This window comes from Vanacampus margaritifer, chromosome 19 (genome assembly GCF_051991255.1).
Source record: "Vanacampus margaritifer isolate UIUO_Vmar chromosome 19, RoL_Vmar_1.0, whole genome shotgun sequence".
Lineage (NCBI taxonomy): Eukaryota > Metazoa > Chordata > Actinopteri > Syngnathiformes > Syngnathidae > Vanacampus > Vanacampus margaritifer.
The window spans coordinates 13,763,737-13,787,033 of record NC_135450.1 but is presented as its reverse complement, the minus strand read 5'-3'; the positions used below and the strand labels follow the sequence as shown (position 1 = coordinate 13,787,033).

Sequence of the window (23,297 nt, the reverse complement as noted above, 5' to 3'; positions counted from 1 at the left end):
GTGCTAGGTTATTGTAGGTGTGTGTGTACATAATAATAACATTTTATAAGAATTATTCTATCTTCGTATTTACAACACATTTAATTACATTTCACGAAACAATTATTAAAGAAGTAACTAAGACTTGTTCGATTTTTTTTTTAATGTGCATATACTATATGTAAAATATTGAATAAAAATAATGCATTCACGTTTTTTTATTGTTTTTAGAACAATATTTAAACAGAGAAATAAATGAATAAATTAATACGTAAGTGGATTACAATAAACGTACCTATTATTTAACACGTAAATATTTGTTTAAAAATATTGGGTTTTTTTGTCATTTACAGTAAATCAAATAATAACCATCGATTCTATGAGATAAAATGACTACATACATTTTAATTAGTCTTTAAAAAAAATAAAAATTTTAAGAAAAATAGATTTCACAGGAAGTTTCATAATGTAATCGCTTATAAGGCCTATAATGAAGTACTTTTGAAGTACAATTGCTCCTTTAAAAAAAATAATTATGTGCAACAACATTTTATAAAATAGTATGCTAGTGCCCTTTTTTTTGTAGCCCGATGAATTTGTTTAACGTCCCACGAAGGGTGTTTTGAATTCAACCGAGCTGAATGCTATTATGTTGAAAATCATAAATTCAATTTCCTGTTTTTCGTCCTTTGAACTTTACATCCAAAAGCGTCTGAGGACTTTTCCAGAAATGTCGTAATTTACTGGCAGCTGAAGACAGAACTGTGCACAAACATTGGATTCATGCTGATGATGATGATGATGACGACGTGACTCAACGTTTAATAATGTAACAAACAGCTCGTTTCCTAAAACGACACACCGCAATCGTTTGGAGACGAAAACAGCCTCGATGAAGGATGAAATCGTCGAGAGAGAAAGAGAGAGAGAGAAAAAAAACAATGTTTGTACATTTCAGGTGCACCGGAACACACACACAAAAAATAATAATAAATAGTAATTATATCAAGCACATTTAAAACATGCAAAACACCGACGTTTTTGACCAAACACATACTTTCACAATAAGTATTTTTTTTATTATTATTTGGGCTTTTTTTTTTTTTTAGATAAAGAAGACTACTAATGATTTGTAATTGCTAAGACGCCTACATACATTTTCACTTACATAAACAGATTTTTAAACGTGTTTTTCACAAACCGGCACTTTTTAACTTTATCGAGAAGGAACTGGGTGTTATGTTGTGTTTATGACGCTAGATGGCAGCAACTCCCAACTCACGCAACTCTTGGTAATGCGCAGTCAATAATAATAATAATGATAATGAAATTTGATAATAATGATAATGGTAATGATAATGAAATTTTATAATAATAATAATAATAGTGATAATAATAAAGGAAGGGGAAGGGTGGCTGCATTCATACAACAAAAAAATATATGTGAATGCTAGCGGACTGAATGTGGCCCAGGTTATAATTTGTTGACTCCTGATTTGCAACAATAAGTAAAAAAAATACCTAAAAATAGCAGCTTCAAAATTATTTTCATGATGCACTGGCTATTAATATAGAAATAATGTTCACATTTTCAGCAGTAACATACTGTCAAAATATGTCTTCCCTTCTTCCCGCAATCTTGTTTTCTAAGTATGTCAGCTTTCCATTTCGGACCCGAGACAAAAGGCAACTTTAATACCTGCCGGCAGTCTTACAATGACATACATGTGTGCCTTTAATGGCGAGCGTTCCAAGTGCCATAGAAGCTTAAAAACATCTGGACTTTGCGTTTGTTGGTGTCGACGGCTTACCAGCCACAGAGCCAGTGTGACGAAACTGAAAATCTGTTGCGTGACCCTCTGCTAAATGTTGTTTTCCTCCATTTTGTGTGCGTGTGTGAGTGTGAAGGGGTCCAGATGTCTCACAGAGGTTTTGTGCAATCAGAAAGTTAAAGCCATTTACATCGTTTTTAAAGTTAAGGTATGCCTTGAAGTCGTCAGTTAAGTCAGTGGTCAGTAATCTAAAGCAGGACTCCAAAAGCCTATCCGAGCACATTTGAAAGAAACTCAGGGTGAACATTACGATTGCGAAAATGAATACTGTAATGTCAAATATACTGAAATCATGTCCTGTGGTCTGATGAGACCACAATAAAGGTACATTTGTTTCGGATGGTGTCAAGTGTGTGTGACAACAGTGGAAGAGGTTTCCAGTGGCAACCTATGAAGCTCTGGTGAACGCCACACAAAATATTGACACTTTGGGGATTTTCATTTTGGGGTGTACTCACTTTTGTTGCCAGGGGTTTAGCGATTAATGGCTGTATTTTGATGAAACAAATAATGTACACTATTACACATATTTGACACTATTGACTTATTTTGAGGGAACAAAAAATGTACACCATCTGAACAAAATAAGCTCTTGGTCTCATCAGACCACGCAACATCGTTCAAGGGGTTTTGCTATTAAAACTCATTTACTGCCACAAATTCATTTAAAAAAAAAGATTATTAAAAGTTAGGGGCGATAGGCAATTATTTATTTTTTTTATTGTAATTAATCGCATGACTTTACTAGTTAACTCACGATTAATCACAAATTTTATATCGGTTGTAAATGTACAAATTCTAGGTTTTCATACTCTTGTTAACAAAAGTAGAAAAAAATGTTAAACTAATAGAAATAGTTAAGATGATTTTTTTTACGTCAATAGCCGTCAATGGCAGTGAATGAATTAAAAAAAGAAGAAGAAAAGATTATTGAAAATCGCAATTAATCGCATGACTTCACTAGTTAACTCGCGATTAATCACACATTTTATATCTGTTCTAAATGTACAATACAATTTTTTGTAGGTCTTTTTTTTTTTTTTTTTTTTACAAAAGTGGAAAAAAATGTTAAACTAATTTTTGACGTTTATAGCCGTCAATGGCAGTGAATGAGTTAATGGCTGAGTAATTTTGAGGAAACGTTAAATTGACAATAGATGTACACCGACTACCTTTCAATTGCCCTTTTTCAATGCTGTCTTATGAAAAGATACAACAAATACGGTTGTCGATGCAGAGGACTGGCTCATAACTGACGCTTTGAATTTCAACACAAAAGCATCGAGAACATCTTAATGAGTCACCTCTGTCACGCGGCGCAATCATCACCGGGCTTAATGAGCCCCGTGGGTCATATTGACCCGCGCCGCTAACTGATTGTCTCCAGATGAACTTCCCCCCCCCAAAAAAATACAAAATAAAAGCATCTGGATGTTTCTGGTTTCAATTTTGTCGGATGACATGCGAGAGCGTGTTTGCGTCGGAATGTGCCCTGATTTAGAAAAGCGGCGGGATGTAATTCTTCGCCATCAAAGGACAGCTGAGAGATGTTTGTCGTTGGATGCATTTCTGGTCGGCATGCGAGCGATGCAAGGATGTCGACGTCACCCTTGAAAGGACTCGAAAAAACAATTTGGCTGCAATCACTGCGAAGGATGTTCTGTGAAGGATGCTGACACTGGGAACTCCCTACACTTTTTATTAAAAATTTTTTTTGTTGTTGTTGTTAAAATTAAGAAATTATGTTGAAATTTTGGAAATTTGCAGTAGAAAACTTTAGGGAGTTGTTTACTTGCTTAGTTTAACACATGGTGATGATCCGGGAAGCTCCCTGCAATTAAAAATATATATATATATATTTTTTAAAAAGTTGTCTGTTTTTTATATTTAAAATGAAAGTGTTGAAAATTTTAAAAGTAGTTTTTAACAAACATGCTTGATTATGGAAGAGGATTAGGGCCAGTGAGGAGAGAAAAAAAAATGATTCACAGTAAATTCACTTTAAAGTGAGGATTCTGCCTTTAAAGTCAGAATTCGTTAATCTCAGAATTCAGATTTTAAAGTGATAATTTTGAGAAAAAAGTCAGAATTTTGAGAAAAGAGTCAGAATACCTTTAATCTCAGAATTCGGACTTTAACGTGATATTTCTGAGAATAAAGTGAGAATTTTCACTTTAAAGTCATTCTGAGAATAAAGTCTGAATTTTGAGAGAAAAAAGTCAGCATTCTGGCTTCAAAGTCAGCATTCTGACTTTAAATTCGGGGTTAGGGTTTAGGGTTTAGGGTCAGGGTTTAGGGTTTTAGGGTTTAGGGTTAGGGTTTAGGGTTAGGGTTTAGGGTTTAGGGTCAGGGTTTAGGGTGTTAGGGTTTAGGGTTAGGGTTTATGGTTTAGAGGTTAGAGGTTAGGGTTTGGGGTTTGGGGTTTAGGGTTGTGTTTAGGGTTAGGGTTTAGAGTTTAGGGTTTAGAGTTTGGGGTTAGGGTTAGTGTTAGGGGTTAGGGTTTAGGGTCAGGGTTTAGGGTTTTAGGGTTTAGGGTTAGGGTTTTAGGGTTTAGGGTTTAGAGGTTAGAGGTTAGAGGTTAGGGTTTGGGGTTTAGGGTTGTGTTTAGGGTTAGGGTTTAGAGTTTAGGGTTTAGAGTTTGGGGTTAGGGTTAGTGTTAGGGGTTAGGGTTTAGGGTCAGGGTTTTAGGGTTTAGGGTTAGGGTTTAGGGTTTAGGGTCAGGGTTTAGGGTTAGGGTTTAGGGTTTAGAGGTTAGAGGTTAGGGTTTGGGGTTTAGGGTTGTGTTTAGGGTTAGGGTTAGGGTTAGGGTTTAGAGTTTAGGGTTTAGAGTTTGGGGTTAGGGTTTAGGGTTTGGGGTTAGGGTTAGTGTTAGGGGTTAGGGTTTAGGGTTAGGGTTAGGGTTTAGAGTTTAGGGTTAGGGTTTAGGGTTTAGGGTTTGGGGTTAGGGTTAGTGTTAGGGTTTAGGGTTAGGGGTTAGGGTTAGGGTTAGGGTTAGGTTTTTGTAAAGGGGTTAGGGTTAGGGTTTAGTGTTAGGGGTTAGGGTTCTTACTTTAAAGTCAGAATTCTGCCAAACCTTTTTTTTCCTCTTCTGTAGTTAACGGCATTTACACAAAGTATACATTTTTTTAAATTTTGGGTTAAATGCTTCAGAATGCCGATGTTGGCTATCATGGCTATGCAGATGACACACCGCCATAGTTATCAATGTGCTCAAATGATAGCAGTTCTTACATACATAGAAAATTGACAGGTTTGATTTCAAGTTTGACAAATGTCACCATTGCAAATCCATCTCCAGAAAGAAAGAAAAAAACTGCCTTTGTTTGGCTTTAGTACCTGATGCTAGCTAGCTAGCTGCCTAAAATGTAAACAAGCACAATGGAAGCGAGCTAAGGAGCCGTCTAATAGCACCTGCTGTCAGATTTTGGAACTACACTCTGAGGTCGGCAAAATGAGAATAAAGAAATGAAAAGATGTGTTTGCCAATGTGCAGGTGTTCCCTTTGCGATATTTCCTAGTGTTTGTTTCCAAGGCCTCATGTATTCAAGGTGCTCATTCCTGTCATGTCCAAACATTTGTTAGTCATTAGCTCAGCCGCAAAACACACGGACCCTCCTTTTTTTTTCTGCTTCTTTTTTTTTTGTCCCATTCCAAGCCCTCCCTCATGTTTCCAGTTTCTTTGTTTCTCTCTCTCTCTCTCTCTGAAAGTCGCACATGGATTCATTCTGCAGAGGTTTTAGTCTCCTCAGGCTGTGGATGGGAGAGGGATGACAAGCCAAGCCACTTTTAGCAACTAAAATATTAATACATTGATTAAACTAGATATGGTTTGCTCATTTTTTAAGACGCAAATGAATTAACTTGTTTTGCGCCGATTTATCACATTTTGGACTTTTCACTTTTTTTCCCTTTTTTTTTTTTTAAATTGGAGCTGGAAAATGAATGTCGATGCTTCAACTTGTTGAGTGCTTTGGCGTCACCTGCGCACTTGTTTTGTGGAAACGAGCGTCAAGCTGAACATCAGCAAGTGAGGAAACATGAAAGGTAAAGTGCGCTGTTAGATTTGATGTCACATATGTGTGTGTGTGTGTGTGTGTGTGGGGGGGTCTAATATGTTTTGCAGTTGGCTGACAACCGGTCCAAGGTGTACACCACCACCTCTTGCTCATAGTCACATGGGACGGGCTGGGAAATGGATACTTGTAGAAATCCTCTAAAAGCTACATTCTCATGGCTGGCAAAGCTATATAAGGCTTGAAATAATAGTGAACATTTTTTATATACAGTTATCAGAAATTTTTATTTTTTAAATTCACGTTAGCAAACTGTATTTTCTTGTGTATAAGCAAAGATATATTGATGGGGGGAAAAAAGACCTGCTGTCCTGTAAAACTGAGGAATCTATTATGAAAACAAACAAATAATATGACGGATATTATAAAGATTTGCTTCTGTATTAATATATTAATAATATTTTTTAACATTATAGGCCACGCAACCTAGCGGACGTCGCTATGGTGTAGCATACGTTCATTAGCTTTCCTTCTTGAATCTAAGAACAAAACAAAAAAAAAGTCAACTTTGGTTAATTTGTATGTTTTGTTGGGAAATTTTATCTCCATAAATGTACATTTCTAAACTCAGAACCATTAACCAAATTATTTTCGATTGAAATGGTCAATTATTTCAAGTCTCTTAATTTGATAATGAACAAGAAATGGCAATTAATAATTAATATCCATGCAGAAATATATTTTTTTAAAAAATAACTCACAGAGCTAATTCAATGTTAATATTGATATTTTTTCTCTTTCTCTTTTTATATTTTTTATGCGATACATTTAGCGAGTAGCTTTTTCTCTCTGTAATCCTGACAGTTTGCCTACCATTTTGTTTTTCAAAGTACATTTAATCACACAAAGCACTTAATTCCAACGTTAAATGCGCTGTCAGTCTTTTGTTAGTGTTAGCTTAGCAATTAGCAAGACTTTGAGAGAATGACACTTGTCAGAACAGAAGTGTAGCTAAGTGTTCATTGCTGAACGTGTTTAGCCGCAACTTAGCTAGCCGAAGCTTGTTTCTCCGTCGCTAGCGTAAGTAGCGCCGAGCTACGTCGCTCCACTTTCTCTTTTTATATTCTTTATGCGATACATTTAGCGAGTAGATTTTTCTATCCGTAATCCTGACAGTTTGCCTACCATTTTGTTTTTCAAAGTATATTTAATCACACAAAGCACTTAATTCCAATGTTAAATGCGCTGTCAGTCTTTTGTTATTGTTAGCTTAGCAATTAGCAAGACTTTGAGAGAATGACACTTGTCAGAACAGAAGTGTAGCTAAGTGTTTAGTATTGACGGAGTGACTCCGGAACGTGTTTAGCCGCAATTTAGCTAGCCGCAACTTAGCTAGCCGAAGCTTGTTTCTCCGTAGCTAGCATAAGTAGCGCCGAGCTACGTCGCTCCACTTTCTCTTTTTATATTCTTTATGCGATACATTTAGCGAGTAGATTTTTCTCTCCGTAATCCTGACAGTTTGCTTACCATTTTGTTTTTCAAAGTATATTTAATCACACCAAGCACTTAATTCCAGTGTTAAATGCGCTAGCCGTGTCAGTCTTTTGTTATTGTTAGCTTAGCAATTAGCAAGACTTTGAGAGAATGACACTTGTCAGAACAGAAGTGTAGCTAAGTGTTCATTATTGACGGAGTGACTCCGGAACGTGTTTAGCCGCAACTTAGCTAGCCGAAGCTTGTTTCTCCGTAGCTAGCGTAAGTAGCGCCGAGCTACGTCGCTCCACTTCCCGCACCTGTAACGAGCACATATGCTTCACATTGAAACTTTTTGTTGATCTTGGATAGGGAAACTACAATCTGTCATCTTTTTTTTTTGAAACTTCTAACATATTACATCTCCATGACTTCAACAAAAGTGATTTTACGGCGTCGCCAAATTTCCCCACATCTTGACTCCTCTTCAAGGGAGCAAGAGGAACATACGGCACGAAAGCAAAGTTTGCCAGGGGGCTTACGTTTCCCACACCAGATTTGTGCTGAGCCGCAAAGGTTTGACTAAAAGCTCGGCAGAGATTTGAAGGATACAGTTGGGGTGAGGAAGTGGGAGGGAATACCACATGTGGGCTAACATCTTGAAATGATGTAAGCCTGTTTGAAGAAAAAAAAAAAAAAAAAGTAGCTAGATTGGGGGCATTGCAGATCCGGATCCAGCAGTTAGTGCTTTTGTACTAAATCAATTAATGTTCTGAAGTTACTCAATAGTAATAACTTGCCGGACATTTCTGCTTGATAGTTAACATTTTTTCAAGTTTTGTAGTAAACCACAAAGGATTTTGGTTATCTGCGTGATTACAGTTTGAAGGAAAATGGAATCTGGGAAAAAAAAAAAAAATCAGGAATGATCAGGAAAAAAAAGTCCCAACCACTGTTCTGGAGTCAGTCTTTGCGTTTTTAAATATCTCAGTCAAAACCAAAACAAATGAACTTTTGAGTATTACACCATTAGTATGTCAACGTTATTTTTAGAATTTTCATTCCTCATGCAAAAAAACTACTATTATTAACTAATTCAAACCCAAAAACGTATAAATACGTTTTTTCATTTGTCCTACAATCCCCAAAACGTATTTATACGTTTTTTTTGTTTAAAAAAGAGAAGACTTTTTTTTTTTAATGCTAGAACATACAGAAGGCTTTGATGCAGCATCTGACCTGAAGAGGTCGCTTAAAGAATGGTAGTTATTAAAAGGAAAAAAAACGATCAGCAGGTGGCAGCAGAGTATAAGAGATCAACCATGTTGCAACAAGCTGTTTTTCCCCAGTGTTTTCAACAGGTTTATGAATAATGATGAAACTACCAAAAGAAAGGTTCGAGTCTCTTTTTTTCATCAGGAAAAAAAAAGTACATTTCTATCTGTTTCTGTTTTGCAGAAATTAGCAATAGAATATAGCTAAGTTTCATCATTATTCACAAACCTGTTGAAAACACTGGGGAAAAGAGCTCGTTTTCAACATAGCCCTGGTTGATCTCTTATACCGTGTTGCCACACCTGCTGCCTGTTTTTTTTTATTTTTTTTTTTACTACCATTGCTTCAAGCATTCTCTTGGCAATACAATTAAAATTAAAATAGAACGTTTTTATACGTTTTCGGGAGCAAATGTGTTTTATTTTTTTGCCTAAATTTTGTATTTTAGAATGACTGTTGGGCATCGAACGTCTCCTACTATCCGCAGTGAAGTCATTCGGCGCGTTCATATACAGCAACACGATAGCATTTTCGTTTCCATGGAAACAGATGCTTTGTGTCAAGTGTCAAACAAAACCTTCACCTTTTTCACCTTGAACTCCCGAGCCTCTGTTTGTTTCCAGTTCCTGTTATTATTGTAACCATGGCAACCCCACCACGCCGTTTCCCCGGATGTTTGACTAGCATAAACAGGAAGGCAGGAATGGATACCCGAGTGCAACTGGCCTATTCTGGCAAACGACCATCTTTGCTCCCTTGGCCCTGAGCATTGTGGGAGGTGCTGAGGTGGTCTGGAGCCACATGGCGGCACGGCCAATGAACTCAAAAGAACGTGTACGGTGTGTTCCTCGGCCAAAGGCTACAAGCGGCTTTGTTGATGTGGTTTTACAGAGTCTTTCTGAGGGGGCGAGTCCAGCCCAGGTCAGACGGAGCAAAATATGCTGCCTCATGCATTCCTTACAGGGTTGGGGACAGGGTGGGGGGTGGGGGGGTCTGCACATACGTCCTTACCTCATGTCTACATAATATACCGTTTTAAAATAATGCCCTAAGTCATTCACTGTTTTTAAAACCGAAAAAAAAAAAATGCTGAATATGAAATTTTGATCCGTAGATTTGCATGATCTGCTCAACTGAGGATGACAATTTTAACAAAGGTGATCATCAGTACATCATTTAGGCAATGTTATTATTTTTGGATAAATAATTTTAAAGCGAAAGAGGGGAGCCGGTTTAAATGGCTGGGAGTCGGCTGCATTCCATCCCACAGCGGTGCAGTCAAGAAATACCAAAAAAAAAGAAAACAATTAGACTCTACTTTGCGCTAGACTTGCGCTACGGTAAGGTGTTTTTTTTCAAATGAGGGAGCCGCTTCAAATGGCTGGGAGTCGGCTGCATTCCGTCCTACAATGGTGCAGTCAAGAAATACCAAAAGAAAGAAAATGGTTAGACTCTGCTTTGCGCTAGACTTGCGCTACGGTTAGGTGTTTTTTCAAATGAGGGGAGCCGCTTTAAATGGCTAGGAGTCGGTTGCATTCCGTCCTACAACGTTGCAGTCAAATAAAAAAGAAAAGAAAATGGTTAGACTCTGTTTTGCGCGAGACTTGCGCTACGGTTAGGTGTTTTTTCAAATGAGGGGAGCCGCTTTAAATGGCTGGGAGTCGGCTGCATTCCGTCCTACAACGTTGCAGTCAAGAAAAAACTAAATAAAGAAAATGGTTAGACTCTGTTTTTGCGCTAGACTTGCGCTACGGTTAGGTGTTTTTTCAAATGAGGGGAGCCGCTTCAAATGGCTTGGAGTCGGCTGCATTCCGTCCTACAACGTTGCAGTCAAAAAAAAAAAAAAAGAAAATGGTTAGACTCTGTTTTGCGCGAGACTTGCGCTACGGTTAGGTGTTTTATCAAATGAGAGGAGCTGCTTTAAATGGCTAGGAGTCGGCTGCATTCCATCCTACAATGGTGCAGTCAAGAAATACCAAAAGAAAGAAAATGTTTAGACTCTGTTTTGCGCTAGACTTGCGCTACGGTTTGGATTTTTTTCAAATGAGGGGAGCCGCTTTAAATGGCTGGGAGTCGGCTGCATTCCGTCCTACAACGTTGCAGTCCAAAAAAAAAGAAAAGTAAATGGTTAGACTCTGTTTTGTGCGAGACTTGCGCTACGGTTAGGTGTTTTTTCAAATGAAGGGAGCCGCTTCAATTGGCTTGGAGTCGGCTGCATTCCGTCCTACAACGTTGCAGTCAAAAAAAAAAAGAAAATGGTTAGACTCTGTTTTGCGCGAGACTTGCGCTACGGTTTGGTGTTTTTTCAAATGAGGGGAGCCGCTTTAAATGGCTAGGAGTCGGCTGCATTCCGTCCTACATTGGTGCAGTCAAGAAATACCAAAAGAAGGAAAACGGTTAGACTCGGCTTCGCGCTAGACTTGCGCTACGGTTTGGATTTTTTTCAAATGAGGGGAGCCGCTTTAAATGGCTGGGAGTCGGCTGCATTCCGTCCTACAACGTTGCAGTCCAAAAAAAAAGAAAAGTAAATGGTTAGACTCTGTTTTGTGCGAGACTTGCGCTACGGTTAGGTGTTTTTTCAAATGAAGGGAGCCGCTTCAATTGGCTTGGAGTCGGCTGCATTCCGTCCTACAACGTTGCAGTCAAAAAAAAAAAGAAAATGGTTAGACTCTGTTTTGCGCGAGACTTGCGCTACGGTTTGGTGTTATTTCAAATGAGGGGAGCCGCTTTAAATGGCTAGGAGTCGGCTGCATTCCGTCCTACATTGGTGCAGTCAAGAAATACCAAAAGAAGGAAAACGGTTAGACTCGGCTTCGCGCTAGACTTGCGCTACGGTTAGGTGTTTTTTCAAATGTATTTTTCTTGGTCTCTAATGTTAAAACTAAAATTGAAAAAGTCACAACAACAATTATTCGGTGTACTGTGTGCTTATGCTTCCTTTCTTTCAGTGGTCAATCTTAATTGGACCTTTGACCTCATAATCCCGTAAACCTAACCTGGCTTGTTTATGTACCATAGACTAGTGATCTAAAGTGGTTTCAGACATGATGTGTTTACAGGTTCTGCTCAACCACATTAAAAGGACCTTCACGCTTGTATTTATAAAAAAAAAAAGGGAAAAAAAGCGACTATAACTCACAGTTCAGAGAAACAAATTCCAAACATTTACAGTTGTTTTTAGGAGACCACATGTGCATTCCAGTCAGAAGGCTTCTAAATAATCAACAGGTTTGTGAGAGTCCAAACCTTTAATCGGACCTGGAGTGTCTACGGAGTCCTGTTTTCATTTACAACTGGGCTAGTAAAAGTTAAAAAGTAGGAAAGAAAAGTGGCTGCTGCAACCTTATTGGGTGCAGGTGTTGAAGAAAAAAAAAAGGGGGGGGGGGGGTCCAACACTTACACCCCCCACCTGACAACTAATACATTTGACTTAACACTAACAACATTTCTCCGTATAATGCCTCAAGTTATTTCAGTTCCAGAAGTAAACATTATTTTTTTTAAATTGTCATCTTATTGTCGATTACTCTTGCTTTGATTCGGAAGTGGAACTCTGCTCAGGACAGGGCCGGCTCTACTTGAGTGGGATGTAGGGCTGGTGACCACCCCAAAATCTATAATCCAGAATTGCCTAATTTATTGGTTTTAGCGTCAATGTCAAATTGGCCCTTTTTTTCTGTCGGCGGCCCTCGAAGGAAAAAACATGGACACGCCTGCTGTACAACAACTGATTTTACACGTAATACTAACTTCATACTTGGTTCCAAACTAAGACCATGAAAATCTTCAGTACATCAACTGTATGTAAGCAAATGACTTCCTTTGTGGTTGACATGATAATCATTTTCAGCTGTGATGTGAGTTACTCATCCTTTTATGTGGATTGTCTCGCGTGCTATTTTACTCTCATCGAGTTCATCCGGTTTATGCTGGATTGAGTCGAAATAGGAAATGTTTCAATTTATTATATTTAGGAACTCACATTTTCCAACCGTGGTGCTAAAACCTTTACACATACTGTAAGTCTTTTTGGAGGCTACATTGTGCACTTGTTTTGCTCTCCATCCAGTTTTCCATCCTTGGTCTGGACATAACGTCAGGTTTTGGTCTGCTCTGCACAACAGGGCCTTTATTACATAATGTTACATGTCAAGCTACAGCTAAGCTATCGTTTAACTCATTCACTGCCATTGACGGCTATAGACGTGAAAAGTTCATTTGAACTATTTCTATTAGTTTCACATTTTTTTCCACTTTTGTTAACAAGAGTATGAAAAACCTTGATTTTTTAAAATTGTATTAGAACAGATATAAAATTTGTGATTAATCGTGAGTTAACTAGTGAAGTCATGCGATTAATTACGATTAAAAATGGTAATCGCCTGACACCCCTAATTTTTTATCTTTTCTTAAAAAAAAAAAAATATACAAATAGGGAAAAAAATAATTACAATTATTTATTTTTTTTTAAAGAAAAGATTATTACGCATGCACGCACACACACACGCACACACACACGCACATACACATACTCACCCACATACAAAAAAATATATATATATATATATATATATATATATATATATATATGTGTGTATATGTATATATATGTATATATATATATTTAAAAAAAATAATAATAATAATAAAAAAAAAATAAACATTTATTAATTTTTTTTAATTTATTTGTTTTTTTAAAAAAAAAGGAGAGCAATGATGATGTCAAATCAAATGAACAATACTGAGCTCTCCTGGAAAAAAAAAAAAAAGAAAAGATTATTAAATATTAGGGGTGTCAGGTGATAAATTTTTTTAATCGTAATTAATCGCATGACTTCACTAATTAACTCACGATTAATCACAAATTTTATATCTGTTCTAAATGAACAAAAAAACACTTTTTCTAGGTTTTCATACTCTCGTTAACAAAAGTGGCAAAAAATGTTAAACTAATAGAAATAGTTCAAATGAATTTATGACGTCTATAGCCGTCAATGGCAGTGAATGAGTTAACAGCAAATAAATGAAACATCATAATCGCTATCTTGTCAAAGCATAATTTGCTATACAAGTTCAACCACAATTCCACGCAAATGGCAAACTTCTTCTTCTTCAAAAAAAAAGAGCTGAATATATTTTGAGTGGTTCCACATGGTTTGGCCGTGACTTTGCTGTTTAGGTGTGACTTTGCACGGCCATGTTGCTCCGCTGTCAGCTCAGCATTGCTGTGTGTGTGTTGGATCCGTCCGCTTCCTCACTAACGAGTCAGACGGGAGGACTTTTTTTTTTTTTTTTCCCTCCGCGGGGAGAAATGAAAACACGAGTGAAGGAGAAAGAGCTGGTGTGGCGGAGGGTGGGAAGGCTTCGAAGAGCAGACAAATATTTGAGGGTGGATACCGATTTAGGTTATAAACAATGTGCTGATACTTGAAATTTGCAGTGAAGGTCCAAATAACCGCAATAGTTAAAGGTTGAGAGACGGAGTTCGAACCTGAATGGCAAATGAAAAGTCTCAAGTATGCATTCTGGATGCATCTTTAAGAGCTAATAATTGTACCTAATATATATATATATATATATATATATATATATATATATATATATATATATATATATATATGCTGATAAAATGGTCTCCCTAAACTCATTAAAAAAACATGCTGCTAACCATTACACCACACAAACTACATAGTGTTTGTTTTAGCTCTGGAATTGGAATAACATAGAAATGTCACGGTGTCAATGTCGCCTTTAATGACACCAACCTTCGAGATTCCTGAGCAATGTGACATGTGACATCATTCTCCCGCACTTCATGTCGAGTACAATCGAAGGGAGGTTGACCTTACAAATAACAGCTCGATAATCGCCACAGCAAAACTGCTGCGTAATGATGATAGAGCAGCTAGCGCACGCATATTTATGCTAGCACTAGCATCAGTACTACTGTTTGTAAATGTGTGTAGTTCTCGTACAAATATTGTTGCACACTTATGGGAAATGACCATGGAATGTAAACACATGATGGAGTTGTTAATGTTTTGCTCTACAAAACAGTTCTTTACATTCATTAGCATTAGCTTAGCCTGACTGCTGCTGGACTTCATTGTTTAACAAAAGCATTTTTTTTTTTCAGTTTAATGTTTTTTTTATTTCGTGAAACGATTTAAACACGAGTTACATTTACACATGAGAGAGTATTTTTTGATGTTTTTAATTAATGATGAAGGAAGAAAAAAAAAGTCAAATGGAGTAACGCAAAGGGAACTTTCTCGGGCATCACTAAGGGGGTAAATAAATAGATTATGGCAGTAGTAATGAAAATTGTTATGGGCCTCTTACATCTTTGTTATGTCTTTTTTTCTTTGACAGACAGCTACGGAGGATATGAGAACCAACTTTTTAAAGGTAATCTTAAGGTGCCCTTGTCTCTCATTTCTTGCAGCAAATGAAAGCGGATGATGAAGTCAACTATGATCACATTGGGGAACAATTATAATTATTTTTTTTTTCCGAGCGCCAAAGATATTTTAATGGTTTCTGGGTAGTTTCTGAGTCTAAAAATTACATCAGTTTTTTTTTTTTAAAATTGGCTCGAATTTTTTAAATATGCCCAGGTTTCAAAGCAAACATGGTGAAGCAGCATTTAGTTGTTATGCTGCACGGAAATTAAATAAGTTGCAGCCCAAAATATAAATGCTTTTAAATCCCCCCCCCCACAAAAAAAAACAGTTTTTCCCCCCCATTCCTTTGACTAAGGTCTTTTAAGTATTTATCAATTTCACTCAGTCTATTACAGTCTATTAGTTACTTTTGTTCTCTTTGCTCTGCGAATGTGCTCAGATTTTTACTGAAACATGATTTGGGATGATGATTGCTGTCTTTCACAATATCTCATGAAACAAATGAAAGAATACTATATGGACTATGACAGTCTCATCAAAGTTTTATCATGGTAAAAATGTCCATATTTTTAGCACTAAAATACGGAATATTTCAATTATAATAATAATTTTTCTTACGAGCGCCAAAGATATTTTAATGGTTCCTGGGTAGTTTCTGAGTCTAAAAATTACAAAAAAAATGTTTTTAAATTGCCTCGAATTTTTTTAAATATGCCCAGGTTTCAAAGCAAACATGGCGAAGCAGCATTTAGTTGTTATGCTGCACAGAAATGAAATAAGTTGCAGCCCTAAATATAAATGCTTTTAAATCCAAATACTGCATGGATTATGACAGTCTGATCAAAGTTTTATCATGGTAAAAATGTCCATATTTTTAGCACTAAAATACGGAATATTTCACTTATAATACTAATTTTTCTTCCAAGCGCCAAAGATATTTTAATGGTTCCTGGGTAGTTTCTGAGTCTAAAAATTACAAAAAAAATTTTTTAAATTGCCTCGAATTTTTTAAATATGCCCAGGTTTCAAAGCAAACATGGCGAAGCAGCATTTAGTTGTTATGCTGCACGGAAATGAAATAAGTTGCAGCCCTAAATATAAATGCTTTTAAATCCAAATACTGTATGGATTATGACAGTCTGATCAAAGTTTTATCATGGTAAAAATGTCCATATTTTTAGCACTAAAATACGTAATATTTCAAAAACAAGATCCGTTTCGGAAAAAACACCCTTTTCTGATTGAGCGACATCAAAATACCCTAAACCGTTGAAACTTTCATGGCACCAAAATGTGCATTGACCGTGTATTGAGCAGACTAATAAAACAACTTGTTTATAATAATGTTTTTTTTTGCAGAAGAGGAGCTCAATGGCGAGGAAGAGGATATACCACCGTTCAGAGGTGAAGGTCGCACGCACACAAGTGTATTCACAACTACATGCTAATATGAAACAAAGCCGTGAAATACTCGCCTGATCCATGTGATGACGTGTCCAGGTCGCACAAGAGGAGGTTGTGTGAGGTGCCAGCAAAGCAATTCCCTCCAACTGGCTGTCAAAGTCCTATATGCGCTGGTTGCGTTCCTAATCATCACTGTCGTAGTGCTGGCATCACTAGGTGAGTTATGATCGATTCATTACCACAATAACGCAACGTCCAGTCAACTGAATACAAGCTGAGCTGATTGAACTCGCACGGATCAAACAAATGCGCGCCATGTATTTACCTGACAGCTGCGCCGGGCCAACAGATGTTTTACACATCAGCGTTGCACTTTATTGGGTCAGAGAGCAGCAAATCGGAATAATTTATTATCACTCAGATCTCAGAGGGGAGAGAAAAGCTTAGTGCTGACATCAAATCTGAAAACATACTCTCGCACAAGACTAGGACTGATTGAAATACATGTACAGTGAGAAATTAGGTTCGAACCCAAGCCATTTTTCTTCAGTTTGAAAACTATTGGCCAAAGGCTTGCTCGCCCAATTCACACTGTGAAGTAATTAGAAGATGTTTCAGTCCTAAATGGTCAACTAAAAAGGCTATTGTAAAGATGTTTTGGGCCAAATTGTTACAGAGAGCAGCTTTAAAGTAACTTGTAATCTAACTTTTAACGTTTCGTAGTACTTTTAACATCACGTAATCAACATAGTAACTAAGTTTCTTTTTAAAGCAAGTAATCAGTAATTAATTTACTTGTAATTACTTTTTAAGGCAAGCAATCAGTATAGTAACTAAGTAACTTTTTAAAGAAAGTAGTCAGTAAAGTAAAACTAAGTTACTTTTAAGGCAAGTAATCAGTATAGTACCCAACTTACTTTTTAAAGAAAGTAGTCTGTAAAGTAACTAAGTAACTTTTTTGAGTAAGTAATTAGTAAAGTAACTAAGTAACTTTTTAAAGTAAGTAGTCAGTAAAGTAAAACTAAGTTACTTTTAAGGCAAGTAATCAGTATAGTACCTAACTTACTTTTTAAAGAAAGTAGTCTGTAAAGTAACTAAGTAACTTTTTAGAGTAAGTAATTAGTAAAGTAACTAAGTAACTTTTTAAAGTAAGTAGTCAGTAAAGTAAAACTAAGTTACTTTTAAGGCAAGTAATCAGTATAGTACCCAACTTACTTTTTAAAGAAAGTAGTCTGTAAAGTAACTAAGTAACTTTTTAGAGTAAGTAATTAGTAAAGTAACTAAGTAACTTTTTTAAAGTAAGTAATTAGTAAAGTAACTAAGTAACTTTTTAAAGTATGTAATCAGTAAAATAACTAAGTTACATTCAAAGTAACGGTGGCAACGCTGAATGACAGATTTTTAAGAGACGAGATTCATTCCAAAATCAGAACAGTTGCCGAGTCATCAATTCACAGAAGCCTCGTGAGTCTTACCGTCACCGGAGCAAGCAGGTGGTGTGCGCAACACATGTGGATACGTTTATTCGAGCGCACAGAGCCCGCATCACTCCCCCGAGTGAGCGGTTATGATGCGGAAAATGTTTGAAAATACGCACCATTCACTCAAAACACATTCGAGCGCTCTTCGGGGACATTCGTGGGGGGGTTTGAGGAATTGAACAGCTGCGTAAGCCTTCTGTCATCAGTGGTTTGGCTGCATTGGTTGGATTATGATGCAAATTTTGGTGTTAAAAGTGAAATTGCAGTAACGGCTTTGATATTCAAGCACCCGGTTGAAAATAGAGAAACACCGGTGAAGGTGGAGGTTGAGTAGAAGCACCTGAAGGCTAAAGCCAAACTGTGCCAGGGTTTTTACTTCCTGGATCGAGATTTGCCACCTCTGATCCAGTGGTTATGGTTTTGTGTCGTCTATGACTACAAAGTATCTTGACGCATTTCCCCCAAACTCTTTCTCCAGTTTTCCGGAAGGTCGACTACCTTTCTGAAGAAGAGTCAGTCTATGACAAGAAGATCAGCAGTGCTCAGAAAGTCATGGACGGTAATGCTTCTCCATTGTCCATCATCCAAACTTGTCTTACTACAGAACTCCCTACCTTGATATTTCAGAAATCAGTAACTGCTCAGGCTGTCTGGATGTGACCCTGTACAGCGAGGAGATAAGTCGGCTCAAGCAGGAGTTCGAGGACATCCAGAAAATGTTACTGGGACAAGAGCAGGTACGTTGGATCGCAGTGAAACTCAAATTCAACCCAACAAGTCTTCATGGAATTTTCATAATGGTTGCTGTACCCGCTCAGGTTCTAGACCAAGCCTCTCAGACCCAGACCAAGCTAACAACCACCAGCAAGCAGCTTAGCACAGACATGCAGAACCACGTCATGTCCATCAAGTTTCTCAACCAGTTGCTGTTAGGATACCAAGACCAGGTGGAGGGCTGGAAGGACGTGCTGGAGGAAACAGAAGAGAGAATGAAAACGCTGACCGAGGATCAGTACGACGTCAAAGCTACGGCGCAGCAGATCAACACGACCGTGGCACTTAGGTGAGGGAAATGCTGACAGACTTACAAACAAGTACAAGGGGTTCGAGTTGCTTTAAGGTGGTCCTGACGTAGGACATTCCGCAGTTCTAGAAGGACGTACCGGGTAAGAATATGCAATACAAGAAGGCATCCTCAGTTCCTGACGTCTGAGTCAGGACTGGCTCACTTTTGAAGGGCCGCATATGGAAATAATTTGGTTTGCAGCCAAGCTCCGATAAAGGATAACATCGATTCTAGACTAAGATTACGATTGATGGAGTTTGTCATCCATATGTTCTTTTGATGAATTCAATGCGTACAGTTTCCTGCTTACATCTTATCCGTTGTCATAGCAGGAAATCATTTTGTCTGTTATCTATCCTCTCTAGTACCATGTGGATTGATGCCCTGCAGAGAAAATCCGATGAGGAGACTCTGGTCCTCCAGAAGTTGACTAGCGACTGGCAGAACTACACTCAAGTCCTGGGCAAGATTAAATCCAATGCGAGCAGCAACACTCAAATCTTACGGTCCCTGCAAAACAGTATCGTCGCGGACCACCAGAGAATCTCAATTTCCTCTGAGATGTACTACGACCTCAGTCAGCAGGTGTGTTTCGGAATTCAAATCATCGGAAGTGACCACAAACAGTCAAGGGTCCCTTTTGGTACAAGTCCCTATTTTACAACATTAAGGGTTCACCAAGTATGGAAGTGGGTAGCTGTGTTTTATGATCAGAGGTGTCCAATCCAGGTCCAGAGATTAAAAGCCCTGCCACAGGTGCGTCTACTCGAGCTCGTTTACCTGCCGGTTGAGTAGAAACACTTGTGGCAAAAGCCAAAGTGTGGCAGAGGTTTTTACTTTGAGGACCTGGATTTCCCACTTGTGTTTCGGATTAACACATTTCTGAGTGAAGTGAAACATTGATTTTTGGATCAACAGGGTTGGAGATTCCAGGTCCAGAAAGGAAAACCCCCGAAATAGTTTGAGTAGCAGGTCCTGTGGTTACGCCAATTTGTAGCAGGGTTTTTACTTTTTGGGTCCTGGAATCGCAAACCTGGGGATTAATCGTTAACATCAGGTTTGGAGATTGTAGTTATTTTTTTAGGGAAATGTAATCGGAATGTCCTTTTCAGGTAATGAACCTGCAGGTGCAACTTGACAACGTCACATCTTTCATGGACGAACACGAGGAGAACATGCATGACCTGCACTACCATTCCAAGTAGGTTTGGTTTTACAGTACTGGTAAATCCCGATTATTTATCATTGCAGATTTCTTATAGACTCACTCGTAAAAAAAAAAAAATGAAACTCTGCGTGAGAGATCATACGAGAAGCACACCGGAAAATGAGTTCTTTAAATATGCAACACTTGACATTCGTCGCACCAACCATGGTTGTGAATCAAATCCAAAATCGGGTCCTGCAGCAGGATTTACTTTGACTTGTGTCTTGTTGTAATCCCAACCCAACATAAAAAAACGTTTTGGGTTCAAAAACACTATCGTTATGCTGTAAATGATTGTACAGCAGTGCAGTTAAATTCTCACTTAATTATCGCCAGGTACTACGAAAACCGGACTGGCGAACGTTTCTCTGCCTTGGACGGGCGTCTGAACTCCATCGAGATGGAGATCGAGACGATATCATCCAGCATCAACGCCACCGTCAATCACGTCCAGAGCATGTACAAGTACATCAACATCGAGAGCTCCACCTGCCAGAGCCGCCTGAGCAGACAATTGGACGATATGCAGGTTACGCAGAAACACCAAAAAGTATCCTGATGGTTTCCACAGAACACCTTCTGATTGGTTTTCTTTGTTTTTCCGTCTCTCACTCTTGCAGAACTTAAACAGAAGCGTCTTGTTACTTCTTAACTCCGCGGACACGCTGAAGCAGGAGAACATGTTGTTAAATGTCCGTTTGGATATGGATGTCAGGAACGTGTCCATGGTGATGGAGGAAATGAAGTTGGTGGACACTCACCATACACAACTGATCAAGAATTTCACAATATTAAAAGGTAGGAGTCAATAAAAAAAAAACAGTTTTGTGTGCAAACTCTGCTTCACCATCCTGCATCCGTCCATCGATAGGTGCTCCAGGACCACCCGGCCCTAAAGGTAACCGTGGAGAGACTGGGTCAAAAGGACCTTTAGGACAGACCGGGGCCAAAGGTGATCGAGGCCCAATAGGAAGTCGTGGATGGCAAGGAGAAAAGGGCTTTTCTGGGCCCAAAGGTGCATCTGGTCTACCTGGACCTAGTGGCAATAGGGGGCAGATTGGTAACACAGGACCCAAGGGGGCCCCTGGCCAAACAGGACCACGTGGTGAAAAGAGCCAGAAGGGTGATATGGGTCCACTTGGAAAAACTGGGGTCCCGGGACCAAGAGGTCCATCAGGGTTCCAGGGCCAAACAGGACTACCAGGTATAATTGGACCACCAGGGCCCATAGGGAAACCAGGACCAACTGGGCCCCCTGGACCACCAGGAACCCCTGGAGCTCCGGGAGTACAACATTCCCATGATCAATCCAGGACGCAGTAGAGATGCCAAACTGCTGCTGGAGCCAAAAGACACTCGATGGCTAGATTTGGACATGGACTCAGGAGAGTCCGTGTCAAAGACCTGATCGAAACAGGACATTTGAAGATGATGAAGATGATTCATCTCAACGATGGTAGAGAGCATCTACCGACAGATTGAATATCATCAGACACATTGCATTATTGTGTTGTATAGGTTGTCTTCACCCGCCCAGCAAAGACAGATAAGAACTGAAAAGTTTGCTTCCAGGGTAAAGCGCAGAAGATAATGAAACATGGCTGGAACTGAACTTGAATGTTGTGAGGATGAAGATTGTTGATGCCACGAAGGAGGATGATTACTACCAAAGTAGTCTTGGTTCACATTTATCATCCATATGCCGACACACCTTTCTTTGAAGGGTGGCACTTTAATGGCTATCGGAGAACGCCGACAAATTTGTTGTGGCTTTTCGGAGCAGGTACTCTGAAGATGAAATTTGCATCTGCTGTGTTAACCAGATGGCTGAAGATTTTAAAATGAAGTTGTACAACTCATTTGAAGGCTCCCCAATGGTCATAAGCAGATTACAATGTTGGGCTGTAACATTGTCATTTTTTGCTCAAACATTTGTGGAAATACATTTGGCCATTTTATTAGCGCACAATGTTGGTTAAAAGCAAGGGTAAATGTCACAATTATTTGCTAATTTTTTTGTCCAGTACTGTGGTGAACAAACATCCTCTTGATTTTGGCGTTTATGCTAACTATTAGCATAAACGTCAAGGCAAGAGGTTAGCTGATTAGCCTTATTAGCTTTAGTTAGCAACTAAGGTTAATCAGCGAATTAGCCTTAGCATTCGTTAGCAAATGAGGCTAATCCGCTGATTAGCCTTAGTTGCTAACTAATCAGCTGATTAGCCTTAGCCTCTTCTTCTTCTTCTTTTCCTTTCGGCTTTTCCTTAGTTAGTAACTCAACTGATTAGCCTTACTGCGTAGCCTTGGTAGCTAGGACTAATCAGCTAACCTTTCTTTAATAATATAGTTTTTTTTCCTCCCCCTCAAATGGGAATAAGGTCTGAAATCTTTGACTAGTAAAAAGGGCATTTTGTATTACAACAACTTATACTTCTGCTGTGACAGTAGAATCATCACTTATCTATTTTTTTTTTATATATAATAATAAAAAAAACTATTAGAGAATCGTACTGTTTTTTTTTGTTTTTGTTTTTGTTTTTTTTATAAAAGGGAGTGTTGTCATGAAATGCAACTGGCTTGCATCGAACAATAAAAGTAGACTTTTAAGTGACGGTCTTGCTTGTATCCGACTTGCTGAACATTGTTATTGTTGCCCTCTGAAGGAAAGGGAGCGGCTTTATTATTAACACAAAACACATGTCAAAGCCTCCCCTCGCATTTTTGAGGTTTTCTGCCACTAACAAAGAGATTGTCAAGAATTGCACTGCGCCAGGGAACTCTGCCAAAAAAAATGTAAATATTACATAATGCAGTGTAATGTAGACATTCAAGTAGGACTATATGGCAGACATTTATGATTCTCTAATGTCATGCTGATATCTCCCATTTACAAATCACAGCCATTTTCCTCTCTTTATTTTTCATTATATTTATACTTTTCACACAATCGCCTTGAACCGCCGCAGGGATTTTCTAGCTTCCATATCACTTAGAGTAATGCGCAACAGTTCATATTTCAGACTGTCAGGCAGCAACGATCAAATTGCGGTTCACTTAAGAAATATGGGAAACTCCTGAGTGTTTACGTTGGCAGTAAAACTGTTCTTATTTTCATTTTCTCTGCGCTGTTCTCATTTTTGGCAGCTACATTTGAGCATTATCA

At 38.3% G+C, this 23,297-nt stretch overlaps 1 protein-coding gene across 1 annotated transcript; it reads left to right on the top strand.

Annotated features, from left to right (window-relative positions):
* Nucleotides 1-5,539: 5,539 nt before the first annotated feature.
* Nucleotides 5,540-22,745, top strand: scara3 (scavenger receptor class A, member 3). The gene is made up of 12 exons (XM_077552792.1): nt 5,540-5,855; nt 14,945-14,980; nt 16,336-16,380; nt 16,477-16,596; nt 18,340-18,420; nt 18,489-18,598; nt 18,680-18,924; nt 19,293-19,512; nt 20,040-20,128; nt 20,471-20,663; nt 20,755-20,932; nt 21,006-22,745. Exons 1-12 carry the CDS (start codon nt 5,849-5,851, stop codon nt 21,455-21,457), a joined length of 1,776 nt encoding a protein of 591 aa, XP_077408918.1. The 5' UTR covers nt 5,540-5,848; the 3' UTR covers nt 21,458-22,745.
* The last annotated feature ends 552 nt before the right edge of the window (nt 22,746-23,297 follow it).

Coding starts and splice junctions, on each gene's coding strand:
- scara3 (XM_077552792.1), top strand. Junction 16,597..18,339: donor CGTAGTGCTGGCATCACTAG/GTGAGTTATGAT, acceptor CTCTTTCTCCAG/TTTTCCGGAAGGTCGACTAC. Junction 19,513..20,039: donor ACTACGACCTCAGTCAGCAG/GTGTGTTTCGGA, acceptor TGTCCTTTTCAG/GTAATGAACCTGCAGGTGCA.